General features: G+C 37.7%; 1 protein-coding gene across 1 annotated transcript; it reads left to right on the plus strand.

The window, feature by feature from the left end:
• Window positions 1-362: 362 nt before the first annotated feature.
• Window positions 363-13,815, plus strand: LOC129245148 (fork head domain-containing protein FD3). The gene is made up of 2 exons (XM_054883162.1): window positions 363-1,300; window positions 12,508-13,815. The coding sequence occupies exons 1-2, from the start codon at window positions 972-974 to the stop codon at window positions 13,556-13,558; spliced, it is 1,380 nt and encodes a 459-aa protein (XP_054739137.1). The 5' UTR covers window positions 363-971; the 3' UTR covers window positions 13,559-13,815.
• Window positions 13,816-17,812: the final 3,997 nt, after the last annotated feature.

Here is a 17,812-nt window from a genome sequence, read left to right on the forward strand (position 1 = left end):
ATATTCGCACACTGCACAGCTCGCACTCTTTCACTCGCATGCGCTGGTTGGTTAGGCTCTCTTTCTCTGCGGTAACAATAGCAACGACACAGCATCTGGCTAAGGGGAAGGAGAGTACTGGTTGAGGGTGAAGCAATGGCAGAGGTGGGAATCGAAACGGAATCAGAATTATTCGAGTTGCATAAACATCGCAACGCTGACAAAAGCTGATAGATACAGCAGTGGTTTTGCGATAAATAAATGTTTGGTTATGTAAAGCGTAAAGCAAAAACAGCAGAAGATGGCAGAAAAAAAGAGTCGAGCGAGAAAATTTCGTTTTCGTTGCAGTTCAACTAACATTTGCTAAAAGGATTCGCCTAAAACCAGACAAGAAGCGGACGCAGTTGTTTCTAGAGCGCGTGAGTTCAAATATATTTTTGCGGCTACCATTTTAGTGGATTGCCATAACGACTACGCAGAAACGGAAGCTTACGTGTAATGGAAACGGAAATTAAACAAATTCGTCCTTCCTTGACTAAAAAATTAAATGCCAATTAAAGTTTAACTGAAATTGAAGAAAGTTTATATAAGAGAATCAAATAGAGTGATGAAAATAACTTTAACAAAGGCATATGCACATATAAAATTTCATTTATCAAAAAACTAGTTCCTACAAAACAAAACAAAAAACAACAACAATAAGTTCAAGCTCAAGTAAATTAAAAAGTGTATAGAAATTAGTTAAACACGAATTGTGATGAAATGTTCAGAGTGATTTGAAGTGGAACCCAGAATATAGTATGCATGATGAAAAATATGCAATAAGTATTTTTAACTGCGCTCTAAGTAATTAAACAATAAAACACTTTATTTAATTTAAGTAAAACAAGTAGCGGATATTTGTTTTTACCTAAATGAGAGGTTAATAACGAACAAATCAACTTCTTTTAATTTGCGTTTAACTTGTTCGCCGTACAAACGCAACAGCGGGCATGCATACCTCGGCGGATTCTGTAATTGCTTGCAGCAACGCCCATAATCACACTCGACTGCAATTGTCGCCGCCCCATCAGAAGCTAAGACCCGCCCCCAACACTCACTCAGTTTCACCGCCATTAGCCGCAGGATCTGCAGCCAATTTGGCAGAAGATAAATCTGGATCCAACAGTGGCTGCAGCAGCAGTAGTACCAACGACAATCCCAACTGCACGCCACTGGTAAAGCCACCGTACTCCTATATTGCTCTCATCACAATGGCCATCCTACAATCGCCGCATAAAAAGCTTACACTAAGTGGCATTTGCGATTTTATAATGTCAAGGTATGAAAAACGTAAAAAAAATATTATTTCCGAGTTTAATTAATAGTTTGAGCACATATGTACATATGCATATACATACATACATACATATATTATAAGTATAACGAACTTTAAGTGAAATTTAAATTAAAGAAAATTAGCGCAAAAATGTTCAAGGTAGGAAAGAAGTCTTAATGCTTTTCAATCAATGTTAATTTTAGTTAGCGGCATTCACATCTCCATATTTTACTTTTTTTTGTTATTATTAAGACTTCATTGCGACTAGTTACAAAATCTTTAAAACTAACGAGTAATTTGTAGTGAGTTTGTAACAAATTAGTATCATTTTTCTTATGAGTGGAAGAATTTGTATTTTTAGATATGTAAATCAAAATTGCACATTGCCGGGATTCTACCAACGGAATTTAAAAACATTCGCTAACATATTTCCGTCGGATTTTTTTATTTACATATTTTGCGTGCAAACTTTTATTTAGTAAATATTTGACAACTTTCTAGCTATCAAGCTCGTAATTGCTAGTTTTTAATCACGTACTTGTATATATAATTATTTAAAGGTAATCAATTTAGAGGTATCCGATTTTAAATTGAAATAAAATTACGAAAATTCAAATTCATTAGGCAATCTTTTGTGTAGAACCATTCATATTAATTCCTTTCAAATGTTGGCCGCAACTGCGCCGTAACTTGGTCATCCGTAAACAGCAATTGTGAGTGACTCCCTGGAAGACTTCTGCCGGTATCTCTTGAAAAATTTTAGTAATGTTGATTTCCACTGACTCAATCGAAGCTGGTTTAACCACAAAGCATTTAGACTTTACATACCCCCAGAAATAAAAGTCCAAAGGTGTCCAAATGTAACAAACGATCTTGGTAGCCAATCCACTGGTCCGAGATGAGAGATAAGTTGCTCACCGAAATTCATTGTTTCACAGGCTGTATGCAAGTAGGGCCGTCTTGTGGTAACCAAATGTTGCGGACATCACGGGCGTCAATTTCCGGCATCAAAAAGTCCTTCATCATGGCGCGATAGCGTTCACCATTTAATGTTAAATTCGTGCCAGTCTCGTCTTTGAAGAAATATGGGCCGCTGATTTCTCCAGGCCGCACCAAATGGTTGTTTTCAGTGGATGTAATGGCTGTTCTTGAATGGCTTCGGGTTGCTCTTCAGCTCAAATATGGCAATTTTGCTTATTGACGTAGCCATTATGCCAAAAATGGGCCTCACCGCTGAACAAAATTCGTCAATGAATACTGAAAAAAATTATGGATTTAGTTTGAGAGTAGTCTTCTGAAGATGACAAAATCTCATCTCTAAAATTTCGTGGGCATCCTCACGGGGCACTGCCCGCGGGATACACATGCCGTGAAACTCGGAATTGCTTCGAGTCCTTTTTGCGTCAGCTGTATGGAGGATGAGGTGGAATCATCTCAGCACCTGTTCCTTAGCTGCCCACCTCTCGCGGGACTAAGATTTAAGCATCTTGGTTCTCACTTGATTTCTGCGCCTGCTGATATAGCAGGTCTTGATAACAAAAATCTGATGAACTTCATCAGTAGCATGAAGAGGCTAACACAACCGCAGACTAGTCACCGTTCATAGTCCACAAACACTCAGCCCTCCCCACCCCTTTCCCTTTCATCCTATCGGCCTTTTCCTTCACCTCTTTTCCCCCTCTTGCAATGGTATCACAAAGGATGAACCAAACTTCTTTCGTCCAAGTGGGCCCACTCTCTGCGCAACCTTCACTACCTAACCTAATCTAACCTTGACAGTAGTCACGCGTGATCTGTTAAAAAAAACCCTATTATGTTATAAGAAGTACCTCCAATCTGATCACCCTTTATGTATATATGATAGTTTTATAATTTGTTTTTTATTAATTGAATTGCAAGCAAAACCGTGGAGGATGAATTTATAGAAAGATGAGATGGGTGAAAAGATTATCTCGAAAAATTTTCTTGCACACCGGCCTCCAAAATGTTATGATGGACGCTTCTCGACTAGTTTTCTTTGTGGGGATTTTTGAAGGCATGAAGCGAGAGTAAGTTGCTGTCAGAGTAAAACTGCAATTCGTGGTGTCGCACTTTAGCCATAACCTTAACCAATGCAATCAGTTGTTCTGATCAAACATGAGGGCATCACTGTAAGCGGTTATAGGTGCCGCACCATAACGCCATAACCAAGACCATAGCCGTATGTATCTATTGAATTTTTCCCCGTAACCGTAAGTAGCTGTGACATTTTTTACATTTGTTTTGATATTTGCGATAAAGAGTTTAATAAAGGGTGTTTTTTTTAGAGGTTAGGTTTTCAAGATGAAATAAAACGTATATAATTTAATGTTATGGCCAAGAATTTAGCATTATTATAAAGATAAGGGTTTGCCATTATGTTTTAAAAATGATTTCGGGCAAGTGGCCGCCGCGGCTGGCTCGAATAAATTCCAGCCGAGAGGCCCAATTTTCGACCACTTTTTGCAGCAATTGGGGCCGTATGTCAGCAATAACGCGCCGAATATTCTCTTCCAAGACGTCAATCGTCTCGGGCTTATCTGCGTAGACAAGCGACTTCACATAGCCCCACAAGAAATAGTCCAGCGGTGTTATATCGCACGATCTTGGAGGCCACGCCACAGGTCCACGGCGCGAGATAATGCGCTCACCAAAAGTTTCCTTCAATAAGTCGATTGTTGCATTGGCTGTATGGCATGTAGCGCCGTCTTGTTGGAACCAAAGGTCGTCCACATCAACATCGTCCAATTCAGGCACGAAAAAGTCATTAATCATGGCTCTAGAGCGCTCTCCATTGACTGTAACATTATAGCCGGCTTCATTTTTAAAGAAATATGGACCAATGATTCCCTCTGCCCATAGAGCACACCAAACAGTGACTTTGTGAGGATGTAACGGCGTCTCAGCAATGGCTTGTGGATTATGTTCACTCCAAATGCGACAATTTTGCTTATTGACATACCCATTCAACCAAAAGTGAGCTTCATCGCTGAACAAAATCTTCTTCGATGCGTCGCGCGAACCGAACCATTATTTTCGTAATTAATTTGCACGATTTGCAAACGTTGTTCAGGTGTAAGTCTATTCATTATGAAATGGCAAACCAAACTGAGCATAAATCAAGTGACAGCTGTCAAAAAGACCATCTATGAAAAAAGTAGTGCCAACTTGAAAACCTAACCTCTAAAAAAACACCCTTTATTAGAAATGAACGAGAAAAAATTAATTGACTTAGTCGAAAATCATCCGTATTTTTATAACAAAATCCAAATGTTGTCATTATTTCTATTTCAGTATCAGTAGTTTATGATTACGGCTAGTTTATGATTCAGCTAATGTTATGGTTACGGCTATGGTGTTATGGCTACGGTACCACAAATTGCAGCTTAGGTTGTAAAGTGTTTGTTATGAGCGAATCTTATATCCAAAGAGTGGCCTCTTTTATTGCAATCAGTTGAGCTTAGTAAGAATCTTTTTTTGAGTGAATCCACCTACCCCCCGCAACATTCATCCCTGAGCCGTCGGTAAAGATGTCTACTTTAGTTTCTCACCTGGCTCTATTCCAGTCAGCTTTTCTGCTTCTTTGTCAAAAGTACTGTTATATCGGAAGAGGGCGTGTTCATTGGCCGCTTTGGCCCATTTTAAATACCAGCTTACTTCGAACAAAGAGTTTCATTGAAACTTACTATTTTCCACTCGAGTTATCATGTGCATGGACGGACGGACGGACATCGGTAAAGCGACTCCTCTCATCATTCTGAGCCGTTTATATCTACACCTGTGCTCACATAATTAAGTCACTTCATCTTTTAACAGTATTCGCAATATTATTGGGTATGGGAATAAGTTTCCGTCCTTTGTTAGCCAAAGTTACGAATTATTTTATTAATTAATATAAATAATAGATGATATTATGTGAAGTATGTGCCATTGGAAGTTACAACTTTACTCCATCTTTCTGACAAAAAATTCGAGTTCTATTGACTTGATCCATTCATTGAGCCAGTTTGCGATGCTCTCTTAAGAAGTGAACCGCTCTACAATAACGGCTGACTGCATTGATCGGGGCAGATGGTAATCCGAAGGTGCAATGTCTCTTTACAAGTTGTATTTGATGGAGCGTGATTATCGTAAATATTGATCAATATACGATAGGTTTCAGCTGCACTTTTCTTTAAAAGGTAATAATGAGGCGTAACTTCCCGCAAAGCGATGCAACAAACGCTTCAAAACGCCAAGATAGAAAATTGCATTGACGGTTTGGCCTGCTGGCATGAACTCTTGGTGGACGATTCCCTTGGAATTGTAAAAACAAGTGAGCATCGACTTGATTTTTGACTTCTCCAAACGCAATTTTTTGGGTGGTGGCTCGTGTGGGGCCTTTCATTCGGCACTTTGACGCTTAGTTTCAGGATCATGTTGGAAACACCACGTTTCATCACCAGCTACAATGTTGTAACGGAAGTTCTCGTTTTTTCTCGCCTATTTAAAGAGGTCTTTCGGATGTTGAATTCTGTGCAATTTTTGGTCCTCAGTTAACTGGTGCGGAATGAAACGTGCACAGACTTTCGTAAGCCCAAATGGTCAGTTAAAATTGTGACGAATCAATGTTTTGGAGATATGCAACTCCGATTCCATGAATTTCAACGATGATTTTGGTTCATTTTTGCATAAATTTAGGAACAATTTCGATGGAGTTTTCGGTGATTACTGATTTTGGGCGGCCCGTATGTTCATTGTCATTTATGTCCTCACAACCATCGTGTAAACCCCTCATGAACTCTGGCACGAGATAGACAATCATCGCCATAAACGTTTTTCATCAATTCAAATGTACCGGTAAACGTTTTACCGATTTTAAAACAAAATTTGTTATTAGCTCTTTGTTCGAAATTCCTTTTTGTACCGATGACACAAACATACTGACCCTCCCTTTAGACGCAATAACCTCGCTTCCACTGAACCGAATGTCACCAAGCTTTCACTGGAAGTCAGCTAGGGAAGTAACTTCCAACGTACTATCTCGTTAAAATGATGGCGCCATCAAAAACATTTTTATTACGTCAGTCTTCTTAATTTTGGACTTTACCTCGTACTAAAGGATTTAGAAGAAACATTTAGTTTTTAAATTTCTCGTTTGATTTCATAATTTTGCGGTTCACGCCGCTCTTTACTAATTTAGCGTCACCGCACCTGTACTTCCAATTTGGTGTCGCAATTATCAAATTTGTTTTGTTACTGTTGTTTTTGTTGTCGCTAATGTCGCTATTGTTTTCGTTGGAGCTCCCGTTTATTAATCCCCATCGAAGTTTCGTTATGTGGGACCGCCTGATGAGTCTATTCAATTACATTATTCTTAATACATTATACCTTTTTATATAGTTAAAAACACGTACTAGTTTTTAAAATAATTTGCAAAATAGTTTCCATACAATAGTTTCCATATTTATTATTTATTATGTGGAGAAGGAAATACTGAGTGAAAAATCGTAAATTTAAAACTTTATCGAGTAGCCATTTTAACTATGAGGATTTGGTTAAAATTTTATCAAGAGTTTTTATTAATTGACATACCCTTTAACTTAAAATAGAAAACAAATAAAACCCTTGAACTAACTTTTAAACGAAAGTGGGCGTACAACCAAAACAAATTTTTTTTTTAAATGTTTAAAATCTAATATCTCGAAAATGGCTTAACTTTAAACATCATGTCATTATAACCAAATGAATAAGAAATTCCTAAATAATAATTTGCTTAAGTATCTATTTGCCCACACTGAAAAATGGTCTACTTATTCCACCCTGGACATGGAACACCAAATAATAGCACTGTTTTTTTCTAATAGCACTGACCTCGCGACAGGAAAAGGCAAACTTCCGAGTGTATCTCTGCGATGAAAAAACCCTCATAAAAAGCCATCTGCCGTTTGGAGGCGGCATAAACCTTTAGGTGAAAAAACAGATATTAAAGCAATATTCATTGACTGATTCGATGGTTCTATAGAAACAACTCTTATAGAACTCGTACACACTATATTCGTAGTGATTATAGTTGTCTAGACAGGATTAGCTGCAATTGTGCTAATAACTGGACGAATGGCACACAGCATTTTTAAATTTCCAATACCATAACAGTAGAGATACAATAAAGACAGCAAAGATTTCTATATGGGAATAAGATTACCAGAAACCGGTCTGTTATATTATATTTAAATCTTCTTTAGTGTGACATTCGTCCAAATGAAACATCCTTTGGTGGAAAATTTATTATTCTAGGCTGAGACTTCATTCAAGTTCTGCCTGTGGTACCAAAATTAAGTGAACTGTCATGGTTGGAATGTAGAAATTCGCGCTGCTTTTTGTGGAACTTTTTCAGGAAATTGAAGTTCACAGTTAATATCTTCTGTGAACTCACAATTAATATGCATAGCAGAGATTACATTCAAGGGCAAGCGACCGGATTGAGAGCAAAAATACTGAAGAAAATTCTTTTAAAAGATGGAAATTGGAGTTTTTGGATTTTTCAACCGGATTTTAGAATAATAGAACTTGGTTACTTAAAAGACTGGATTGAACATACATAATATGGTCCACAAAATGATCAATGTTCTAGGATAAACGCAAATATAGTTTATATGCTACCACGTCAAGAAAGAATTTACCTCAGTGCTGTTCAAACATTTTCCAAAGATTCCCAAGTTCATGTACAAATTCGTGTAGAATTTTCTCATTTTCTCAACTTTAATGGAGCTGCATCGCATCATCTACGGCTGGAATTGTCGTAAGTTGATTCGTAATCTTACTGCAGCAGAAGGATTGAGATAATTGACTTTTAATTGAAAATTTATGCGCTTCATTTATTTCCTTTTCTCATTATTGAAGTAAATACATACATACTTTCTCTGTAACAATAAATAAGGCACAGGGCCAGATATTGGCAAGGGTAGGGCTTTATTTAAAGTAGGATTGCTTTGGCGGCATTAAGCCGTGCTCAAAGCCGGGCTCAAAGCTGGGAAAGAATACGAGTCCAAATGAACTTTAATGAGGAGTTTACTGTCAATGAGGTACTTAATTTGTAATTTATATGTATGTATCAAATAAATATACCGCACAACGAAACAATAAATATATAATATAAACAAAACAATTTGTATATACACTAAATAAAGAACAGTTTGTTTTCTCGTTTTATATCTAAAGAAAGCAAATAGTGTTCATTAAAAATTTTTTAAAAAGTTTAGTAAAGCAGTGAGACTAAAATTATACTTTCTTCGAGTCATACATCAAGCTGTAGGTCTAGCCAAATGGAACAAAGTCAGTACTCAGAATTTATAGTCAAACTCTACCCCGAAAAAGCAACAATTCTTTATGGGTTAAATGATCATCATCATCAATGCAATTATAGCTCTGCGTGCATCAATGCTTCCTTCACAATCGCACTTCATACAACTCGGTTCATTGCCTCGCTTCTCCTAGCATTTATAAGCCGTAAATCTGCATCAACATCGACTGCCCGACTTCTTGGCGGTCTTGCATGCTTTCTACTGTACATAATAAGAGGTTAGGTTGACCTGGCTGGCTGAAAGCCATCACAAGCCTGCGTCTTTTACGACTCTAAGTAAGCTCTGAAGCTCTAACCCCGAGAGACATTCTAACCTCTCATATTGTAGAGCTCCTGAACATTTCATTCAGGTTCTAGCTGATGCAGGGCAAGAACATAGAAGGTGTTTAAGGGTTTCCTTCTCTTCTATATTAGTTCATTGCAAAATCTGCAGCTATCATTGTTTGTATGCGCGTGTCGCTAACAAATTGTGGCCTATGATAGTTCTGCTCCCTTTTCTAGGGAGGACTAGTACGAATTCATAATAAGAGACTTGAAAATCTTTTTCGTAATTCTGCTATCGTCCATCCTGATTAGGTGTCCAAACCATCTCAGTCGCTGACCTTTATCGAAAAGCACGATGTTTTGACCTGATATCAGCTGTTGGATGTCGTCAATGTATCTGATTCTGTAAGATCCATCAGCTTGCTTTACCGGTCCAAATATCATTTTTGTTCTTCTTAGGTTTTTACGCTCAAAGCAGAGAAGGTAGTTCTTTATGCTAGCTTCGCCGCCATATGTTGCTACTGGTCTTATTAGCGTCCTGTAGATTTGTAGCTTACACGACCTCGATAGTAATTTATTTCTGAGAAGTTTCTGGTGAGCAAAATAACTTCGATAAGCAGCTTGTAGGGTATCATTCAGGCCGATTAGGGGGTCTGCAGCGCTGCTAAGGTTTACACCCAGGTATTTAAACCTCTCAACTATGTGGCGCTTAAAAACCTAACGGGTATTTTGTCTTATCGACGTTAACTTCAAGGTCGACTAGCTTTGTTTTAGTTATCAGCTCCAGCGTACAGTCAGCAAATGCGCGTTGGTTTCTCGCATATCCACATATCTGGAGGCTTTTCGTGAAAAGAGTACCTCCAGTGTCGATATCGCTGATTACAAATTTTTAAAACTAGGTTAAATATGACAGTAAAGAGTGTGTCTCCTTGTCTCACACCTGTGATAGCATCAAATGAGTCTGAAATTGTTCCTTGTATGTCGTTCCTGCCCGGCTCATTGATACCAAAGACGCGAGTTTCTTCGTCACTCCTTGCTTACAGGCAGAAAAAGCAGAAAATCGCCGAACACGTAAAGCACTTGTCTTATTTATGCCTCTCACAAACAAACTAAGCCTGCTGCTAAAACCGTGAATATACGAGTACATTATGTCAAAAAAATATCGGGAATTGTTCATTTAAAAAGCGCGCGTTACTCATAGGTATGTCTACATTTTTTTGCTGGAATGTTGGTGCTACTGTCCTCTATAGTGCTGCAGAGTTTGAAGTTGCTTTGATGACTGGACTAATCGTTGGCATATGTGTACTGCTTCGAATTGAGCATATTTTGAAGGCGACAAAATAAATTTTCATGATTAAGCAATTATTTTGCGTTTTATTGAACAATTTCCGGTACTTTTTTGACAGAATGTAAGTAGAAGCCCTAGGTATCTCATTGGGCCGTATATGCAATATTTTGACTGAAATATTGCGCTTCAGAAAGCTGTGGCCGCAATGGGTGCCGCAATCGCTAACAATGAAGCAAAACCACATTCGAATGCGACTTTGTCAGCAACATTTAGAGCGTTTTCGAAAAGATTTTGAAATTCAAAGTGAATTTTGAAATTGAAAGAAATTGGCTTAGAAGGTGTTAGCATCAGTTTTTTAGCATGCGAAAGAAATTTTGGTTGTGGAGTACTTGCGAACTGGTAAAACAATAAATCCTGATTATTATTGTTATCTTTAAGACCAGCTGAAGGATAAAATTTGTGAAAACATAACTGGGCAAAAAAAAACCATATTTTTCAACAGGACAATACACCGCATCCGTGAATTAAAGTTCGAATTGTTGGGGCATCTACCGTATTCATCAGATTTGGCTCCTAGCGACTTCCATCTGTTTCCAGACTCAAAAAAATGCATGCGTGGAAAGCGTTTTTCATCAAATAATGAGTTCATAACGCTTCCGCTGTATTTTGCAGCCCATAAATTAGAATCTAATTGGAACAAGGGTATTGATGTTCAGGGAGACTATACTGAATAATAAAATGTATTTCAAACCATACGATTGTGTTTTTTTTTATCGAACCGCAAAACTTATTGAACAACCTAGCTTGTGGTTATTTTGAAGCTACTTTTTTAATTGAAAATTTTGGCTTTACGCCAGTACTAAAAAATGTTAGGAAAACCAAAAGTTTATAACATTTTTGGAAACAGAACTTAAGGGGTCCCGGTGGTTTAGAAATTTCAAAAAATCAAATTTTTTTTTTTTCGATATTTCGAACGATACTATAATCATAAGAATTTTCAAATTTCATGCAAAAATTCCCAATATTATAGCTTCTACAGCCCATTAACTAGGTAGAGAGCGGTCCGCGCGCTCCTGTGCCTCAAACTTTGAACTTATTTATCTCGAAACGACTTTTTTCGGCCTGGTGTTGTCAAAAAAAAAAAAAAAATATTCAATCGAATCGTCTGAAATTTTAATATGTTGTTTACAACATCAATGGTTACCGCCCGTACTAGAATCATATTTTATTTCGTATTTTTTTGATTAAAAAACTGAAAAAAAACCGATTTTTAGTTTCAAATTCAAAACCGCGCCATTTCGTAATTTTTTTTTATTCTAATACTTGGCATAGCTACAGTCATACTGATAAATGATTTTTTTGGTTTTTGTGTTTCAGATAAATAGAAGCGCCAAAATGGACAACACCGTGCAGGTCCAATTTTTCGGGAGGGTCAACTACGGCGCAATTTTTAAAATTATTAAAATTAAAAATTTTTTTTTCATTTTTGTATTATATAGTTTTGTATTTTAAGTTTTTAATTTTTTTTTTTTTAGAAATTCCTGAAAGTATCCTAAATTTTCGAGCTCTAGACCTCAGGGACCCCTTAAGAAATATTTTTAAGTGATAGCACATTTGTCAAATTCAATTGATTAATTTACTTGCATGATTGGTGCAATAAGGCGTACTCGTAATACGCTCAAAGGCAGACAATTTCCAGAGCGACTTGTATTTTTGTTTTTGTTGAAGAAGCAATTAATTTTATTCTTCATTATATTTAGTATTTGATATTATATTCAAAGGCACTCAACACCTCAGGCCTAACCCGACGACTTCACAGAATTAAACCACATGAAACTGACTGATGGCTGCTAACTTAAGGAAGGGACTATGACAATTTCTTAACAAAATTGTGTTTTTGTTACCAAAACTGTATTGCTCGTTAGTTTTTTTAAAACTAGTTGCAGTGTCAATAAACATAGTTATGTGTTTTATATTGTACGAGTATGCATGTTTCTAACACAAAAAAAACAATTTAAAATAAAATAAAAAAAAAAAATTATGGAGAAACAAGCATTCACGATTGATTTCACATTAAAGACACGATAACTTATTTTAGATTAGCAATGATTTAAGGAAATGTACGTCCACGAATCCTTGCTAATTCAAGTATGTTTTTAGCAGTTCATCCTTTTTTCAATTTGACTGGATTTGTTTATTACACCTATGTACATATGCAAATATTATTCTTATTGCTAGAGGAAGCCATATAATTTTTTATTCATGCTCATTAATTCTTTCTATTACGATTTTTTTCAGATTTGCATACTACAAAGAGAAGTTTCCTGCTTGGCAGAATTCCATTCGCCATAATTTGAGCCTAAACGATTGTTTTATTAAAGTTCCACGCGAGCCTGGAAATCCGGGAAAGGGGAATTTTTGGACATTGGATCCTCTAGCCGAAGATATGTTTGACAATGGTAGCTTTCTGAGGAGGCGCAAGAGATACAAACGGCCGCCCGCTATGCAGAGGTTCCCATTCCCAGCCGTTTTCGGATCGATTTCGCCGTTTTGGATACGAAAACCGGTACCTTTAGTACCGGTTCATTTTAACGTTGCTAACTTCACAAATAACCGTGACTGCTTCGATATGTTGCATGCACCAACTGACGTTTTCGATGCAGCGCGGAGAGAAGAGAAAAAATTCAACTTCTTCGCCGGCGCAGATGCCCTGTCTTACCAGAGCAACGGCAAATTCGACACCATTTGTCAAAATGTTTCTTTTATGAGAAAAAACACAAACGTCCTAAGTGCAATGGATGAAATCCAAAAGCAAGACAGGTTGCACACCGTTCCCGGCTCGGCAGCAAGCTTTATTGAAGAGCAAAACATCGATTGCAGCAATTTGCTTCATTACAAAGAGTCCAACATATTTAATGAAAGTGATGATTTGTCTTGTGATAGAATCGATGTCGAAAGCTCCAATGAACACGACTCCCACATATCAGACTCAATTGACAGTGTATGTACAAACAATAGATTAGACCCCCAATTAGACACTGAAGATGTGGGCAAAGAGAGTCATAGTGGTGGCAATACAAAAGCATCTTCTCCCTATATTTTACTCTTTGATAATTCGGAAATTTCAAACAGCTCAATAGCTGGAGTCCCCTTTGTGGACCAACATAAGGCCAACCACAACTTGGTCGACCTAAAGGAAAGACCAAACACGAAGTTTAACGACAAAGAAACTTACAAGCGAACGATAATTCCTTTCGAATACGATCACGTCAGATCGACAAAACATAACAATGCGAAAGATTTTCGCATAGAGACATTAATTGGGCATGTGGACGAGACCAGTGGTTAGAATAAAATTCACAAAGTTTGTGATGGAAAAAATTGTAAATTTTTCTAAACTATTGTATGTTTGCTATGACGAACTTCAACCTCAAATATGATCATGTACGCAGTAACTTTTAACATGTATGTATGTATATTTCTTGAATTTGGAACTCTGTAAATGTGAGAATCGCAAAACAAATTAATGTGTTATGTAAATTGTATGAGTAGCTTATAAATATGAAAAATGAAATTTATAAATAAACCATCTATCCAGTTTTAAAATTAGTGGTTTTCTTCAATTATATCGTAAATTGGATTTAAATTAGATCTATCCAAACAAAAATGCGAATTAGGAATTAATAGCAACTCAAGTTTTTTCTGGATTTATTTTAGCAGTCGGTTAGAATTAAAAAAAAGGTTGCGCTACACAAACATTTATATACACCCTATATACATAATTGGGTGTCTTGCCGACGTTAACGCAAACCATGCGCACTGGATATCCCATATCTTAAATCCCGAAAGGGCGTCAACTGTACAAAACTACATACATATATTAAGCAGGTAGAGTATTGAACATAGAGCATTGATTTTGTACCTCCTGGTAATCTTACATATTTTGGTCTACTGATCGGAAAGTAAACCAGGAATGAGCGTTCATGGTACGGCCGTAACCAAAATATTAGGTTGGGGAATAAGTTCGTAGCGTTTTTAACGAAGACTTTATTTAAACAAAAAGCAATAATTATATTAATAAGTTAATCAATTATATATTCGCCGTTGCCGTTTATAACCTCTTCCCGCCTCTCGACCAAGTTGTTGAAGCGGTCCGCAAAAAATCGCCTGGTCTGGTGTCAAAGAAGTTGTTGAGTTTGGTATGGCCATCGAAGGTATGTTATCGAAGGTATGGCCTTCATATAGTTTGACAGGGAACGAAAAAGATGGTAATCGGTCGGTGCAAAGTCCGGAGAATACGCCGGATGCTGAAGGTCCTCCCATTCTTGCTCTTAGAGTGGGGCTTTGACGACTTGTGCCGCGTGGGGCCTTGCGTTGTCGTGAAGGAACATGGCTGGACCATGTCGATCATGTCTTTTCAGTCCAATAGCCTTATTCACGCGGTGTAGTTGGGCAATGTAGAGCTCCTTGTTGACTATGGCATTCTTTTCGAGCATTTCCCAGTACACCATGCCCTCGTAGTCCCACCAAACACATATACTCGTAATAATGATCTTCTTTGAATGAATAATTTGAATTCAAAAGGCCTTCCACTGCGGGAGGTTTCATTCACGTCAAAGTCGGCATTTTTGAACTTTGCAAACCATTTCCGTGCTGTAGACTCGCCTATGATACATTCCCCATACTCGTCGCAAATGTCCCGGGCTGTTTCGGCAGCTTTTTGGCCGCGATGAAAAGCAAAGAAGCGCAGGTGTCGAAAATGTTGATTTTTGCCTCCTGGGTAATCCATTTCTAAGCCTCAAAACTAATAAAAAATTAAATAACTCAAAAACACAATTAACATAGTTTTGTAGAACAGAAAGAGTTTTCTCGGATGAATACTTACCCTTTACCAAAGTAGGCAAACAAATCGTTGGAAAATAAAGAAACAAGAAACTATGCACTTATTTCCCAACCAAATATATATGTATATGTACATAAAGGCCTGAAATGGAGAACATCAGTGAAAAATATATAGCAGAGCTTCGAAACCAATGCAATACGTTGCCAAATTCCTTGTGTAATACAATCAGCATTTTGAAAGGCGACGTTTATCCAACAGGAATCTGGAATCTCCGTCTCGATTGGACGCATTAAACTAGATTTAAGATTTTATTCTTCTTCTTAATTGGCGTGATAACCGCTTACGCGATTTTGGCCGAGCACAACAAAGCGCGCCAGTCGTTTCTTTCTCGTGCTAATCGGCGCCAATTGGACACACCAAGTGAAGCCAAGTCCTTCTCCACCTGATATTTCCTACGCAGAGGAGGCCTTCCTCTTCCTCTGCTACCACCAGCTGGTACCGCATCGAATACTTTCAAAGCCGGAGCGTTTGTATCCATTCGGACGACATGACCCAGCCAACGTAGCCGCTGGATCTTTATTCGCTGCGCTATGTCTATGTCGTCGTAAAGCTCATACAGCTCATTGTTCCATCGTCTGCGATATTCGCCGTTGCCAACGTGCAAAGGTCCAAAAATCTTACGCAGAATCTTTCTCTCGAACACTCCAAGCGTCGCTTCATCGGATGTTGTCATCGTCCAAGCTTCTGCGCCATACGTTAGGACGGACATGATGAGAGTCTTGTAGAGTGTTAGTTTTGTTCGTCGAGAGAGGGCTTTACTGCTCAGTTGCCTACTTAGTCCAAAGTAGCACTTGTTGGCAAGAGAGATTCTACGTTGGTCTTCAAGGCTGACATTGTTATCGGTGTTAATGCTGGTTCCTAAATAAACGAAGTCTTTTACAACCTCGAAATTATAACTGTCTACAGTGACGTGGGTGCCGATACGCGAGTGCGCCGACTGTTTGTTTGAAGACAGGAGGTACTTCGTTTTGTCCTCGTTCACCACCAAACCCATTCGCTTTGCCTCTTTATCCAGTTTGGAGAAGGCAGAACTAACAGCGCGGTTGTTAAGGCCGATGATAAGATTTTATTACTTACTGTTAAACTACGTATGCAGTAAGTAAGCAGATTCAATAAATAAATAATTTGTGTAACTAAAAAAAGGTATCGGTAAGGTTTGTGTTGATTCAGCGCACTTGGAACCAGCATCGTTTTCGCTTAATATAATCGTAGAAGCCCTATTTTCGTTCAACGATTTATGTGCATTTCTTATCTTATCTTACTCGTATAGGATTCATTCGAAAATTTACACTAAGAACCATCTTTGCTATTTTATAAAGGGTTGAAAATGTGCTTTTAAGGTCTGCCTGGTTTCACTTTACGAACGAAATTGGTGTCGCTACATATAAGCATAAGTACGCAATAACCTCTTTCGACTCATTACCGCTTGAACCACTGAAATCTTCAGCCTTAAAATCTACTTTACACTAAGTGCTCTAACAATGTATTGAGTAGCTACTCATAGTTAATCGGAACAACTCCACAAGAGATATTCGAAGCCCCCGCGCAAACGAATGTATGTATGTACACTTCAAGAATACGATATAGATAAATGGGCAAAGTATTTCAAGTTGTTTGCTGTTATACAGCTTTTGGAGGCGACATAAAACTGAAGGTCCATCCATTTCTCTAACAACCATAGGAAGCAACAGGAAGCACACCATAAATTGGAGGATGACCTCGGCCAAACAGCTAATAAAGGATGATAAGGAATATTCCGCAAAAAATTTCTCCTCCTGATTTCTTAAAAAAAAATTTAAAAGGTCTTTGAAAATAGTATAGATTACTAGACCACTAGAGAAGAACGAATGGTATCTGCATGCAAAGCCAAGTGCAAGCAGGTAGAAGAGAGCTATATTCTGATATCGATATTTCGTCCTATATATAATATGTTTGCAGTGTTGATGACATAATTAACTAAGAAAAATATGTTGAAACCCTCCACTATCATCATAATATTATATTTGTAAGAATTGCTGGGAAGTTTTGAACGATGGTGTTGCTGCTTGAAATTCTGCAAATATTTCTCAATGGAATCAATTTGAATTTTATGTATTAGATGAAAGTAATTATTATGGCTGAAACTTTTATCAATTCCGTTCTTCAAGAAACTAAACCGCATTTAAAAGCAAAGGGACTGAAATTTAAAGAATAAAATTACTAGACTGTATTTAGTTAAAACGCGGCCCACTCTAGCCATGCGATGGCAAACATTCCAAATATAGCCTTAAAAATTTCCCTACGTCGTACCATACTTGACTAATTTAGAATGATTTTTGCGATAATTCTTCGTGATGTGCTGAGTGTGGAATCCAGTAGAGAAAGTCACACAATTATCGGAATAGTTGACCATTAGCAAGAATAACGCTAAGGTGGCGTTGGTTGGTCTTATTAATTTTGAATTTTGAATTTGCCAGTTGCTGCTCACTCAGATGACGATCGTTTTGATTCCGGAGTGAAGTGATGGATCCATGTTTCATACAATAAACGTTTACACGCCAAACACTGCTCAAAAGAATCAACACGTTCTTGTTTTTGGTCAACAGTGAGCAAACGCGGTGCCCACATTGAACAGAGCTTTCTCATAGTCAAATGCTCATGCAATATAAAGCCAATACGCTCTCACGCAACTTCTCTTTTCTATCATTCAAAATGATTTTG

This window comes from Anastrepha obliqua, chromosome 4 (assembly GCF_027943255.1).
Source record: "Anastrepha obliqua isolate idAnaObli1 chromosome 4, idAnaObli1_1.0, whole genome shotgun sequence".
NCBI classification, from domain to species: domain Eukaryota; kingdom Metazoa; phylum Arthropoda; class Insecta; order Diptera; family Tephritidae; genus Anastrepha; species Anastrepha obliqua.

Excerpts from the sequence above, each read along its gene's own strand:
- LOC129245148 (XM_054883162.1), top strand. The coding sequence starts at position 972 with ATGCATACCTCGGCGGATTCTGTAATTGCTTGCAGCAACGCCCATAAT. Across the intron at positions 1,301-12,507 it reads TGCGATTTTATAATGTCAAG|ATTTGCATACTACAAAGAGA; the intron begins GTATGAAAAACG and ends GATTTTTTTCAG.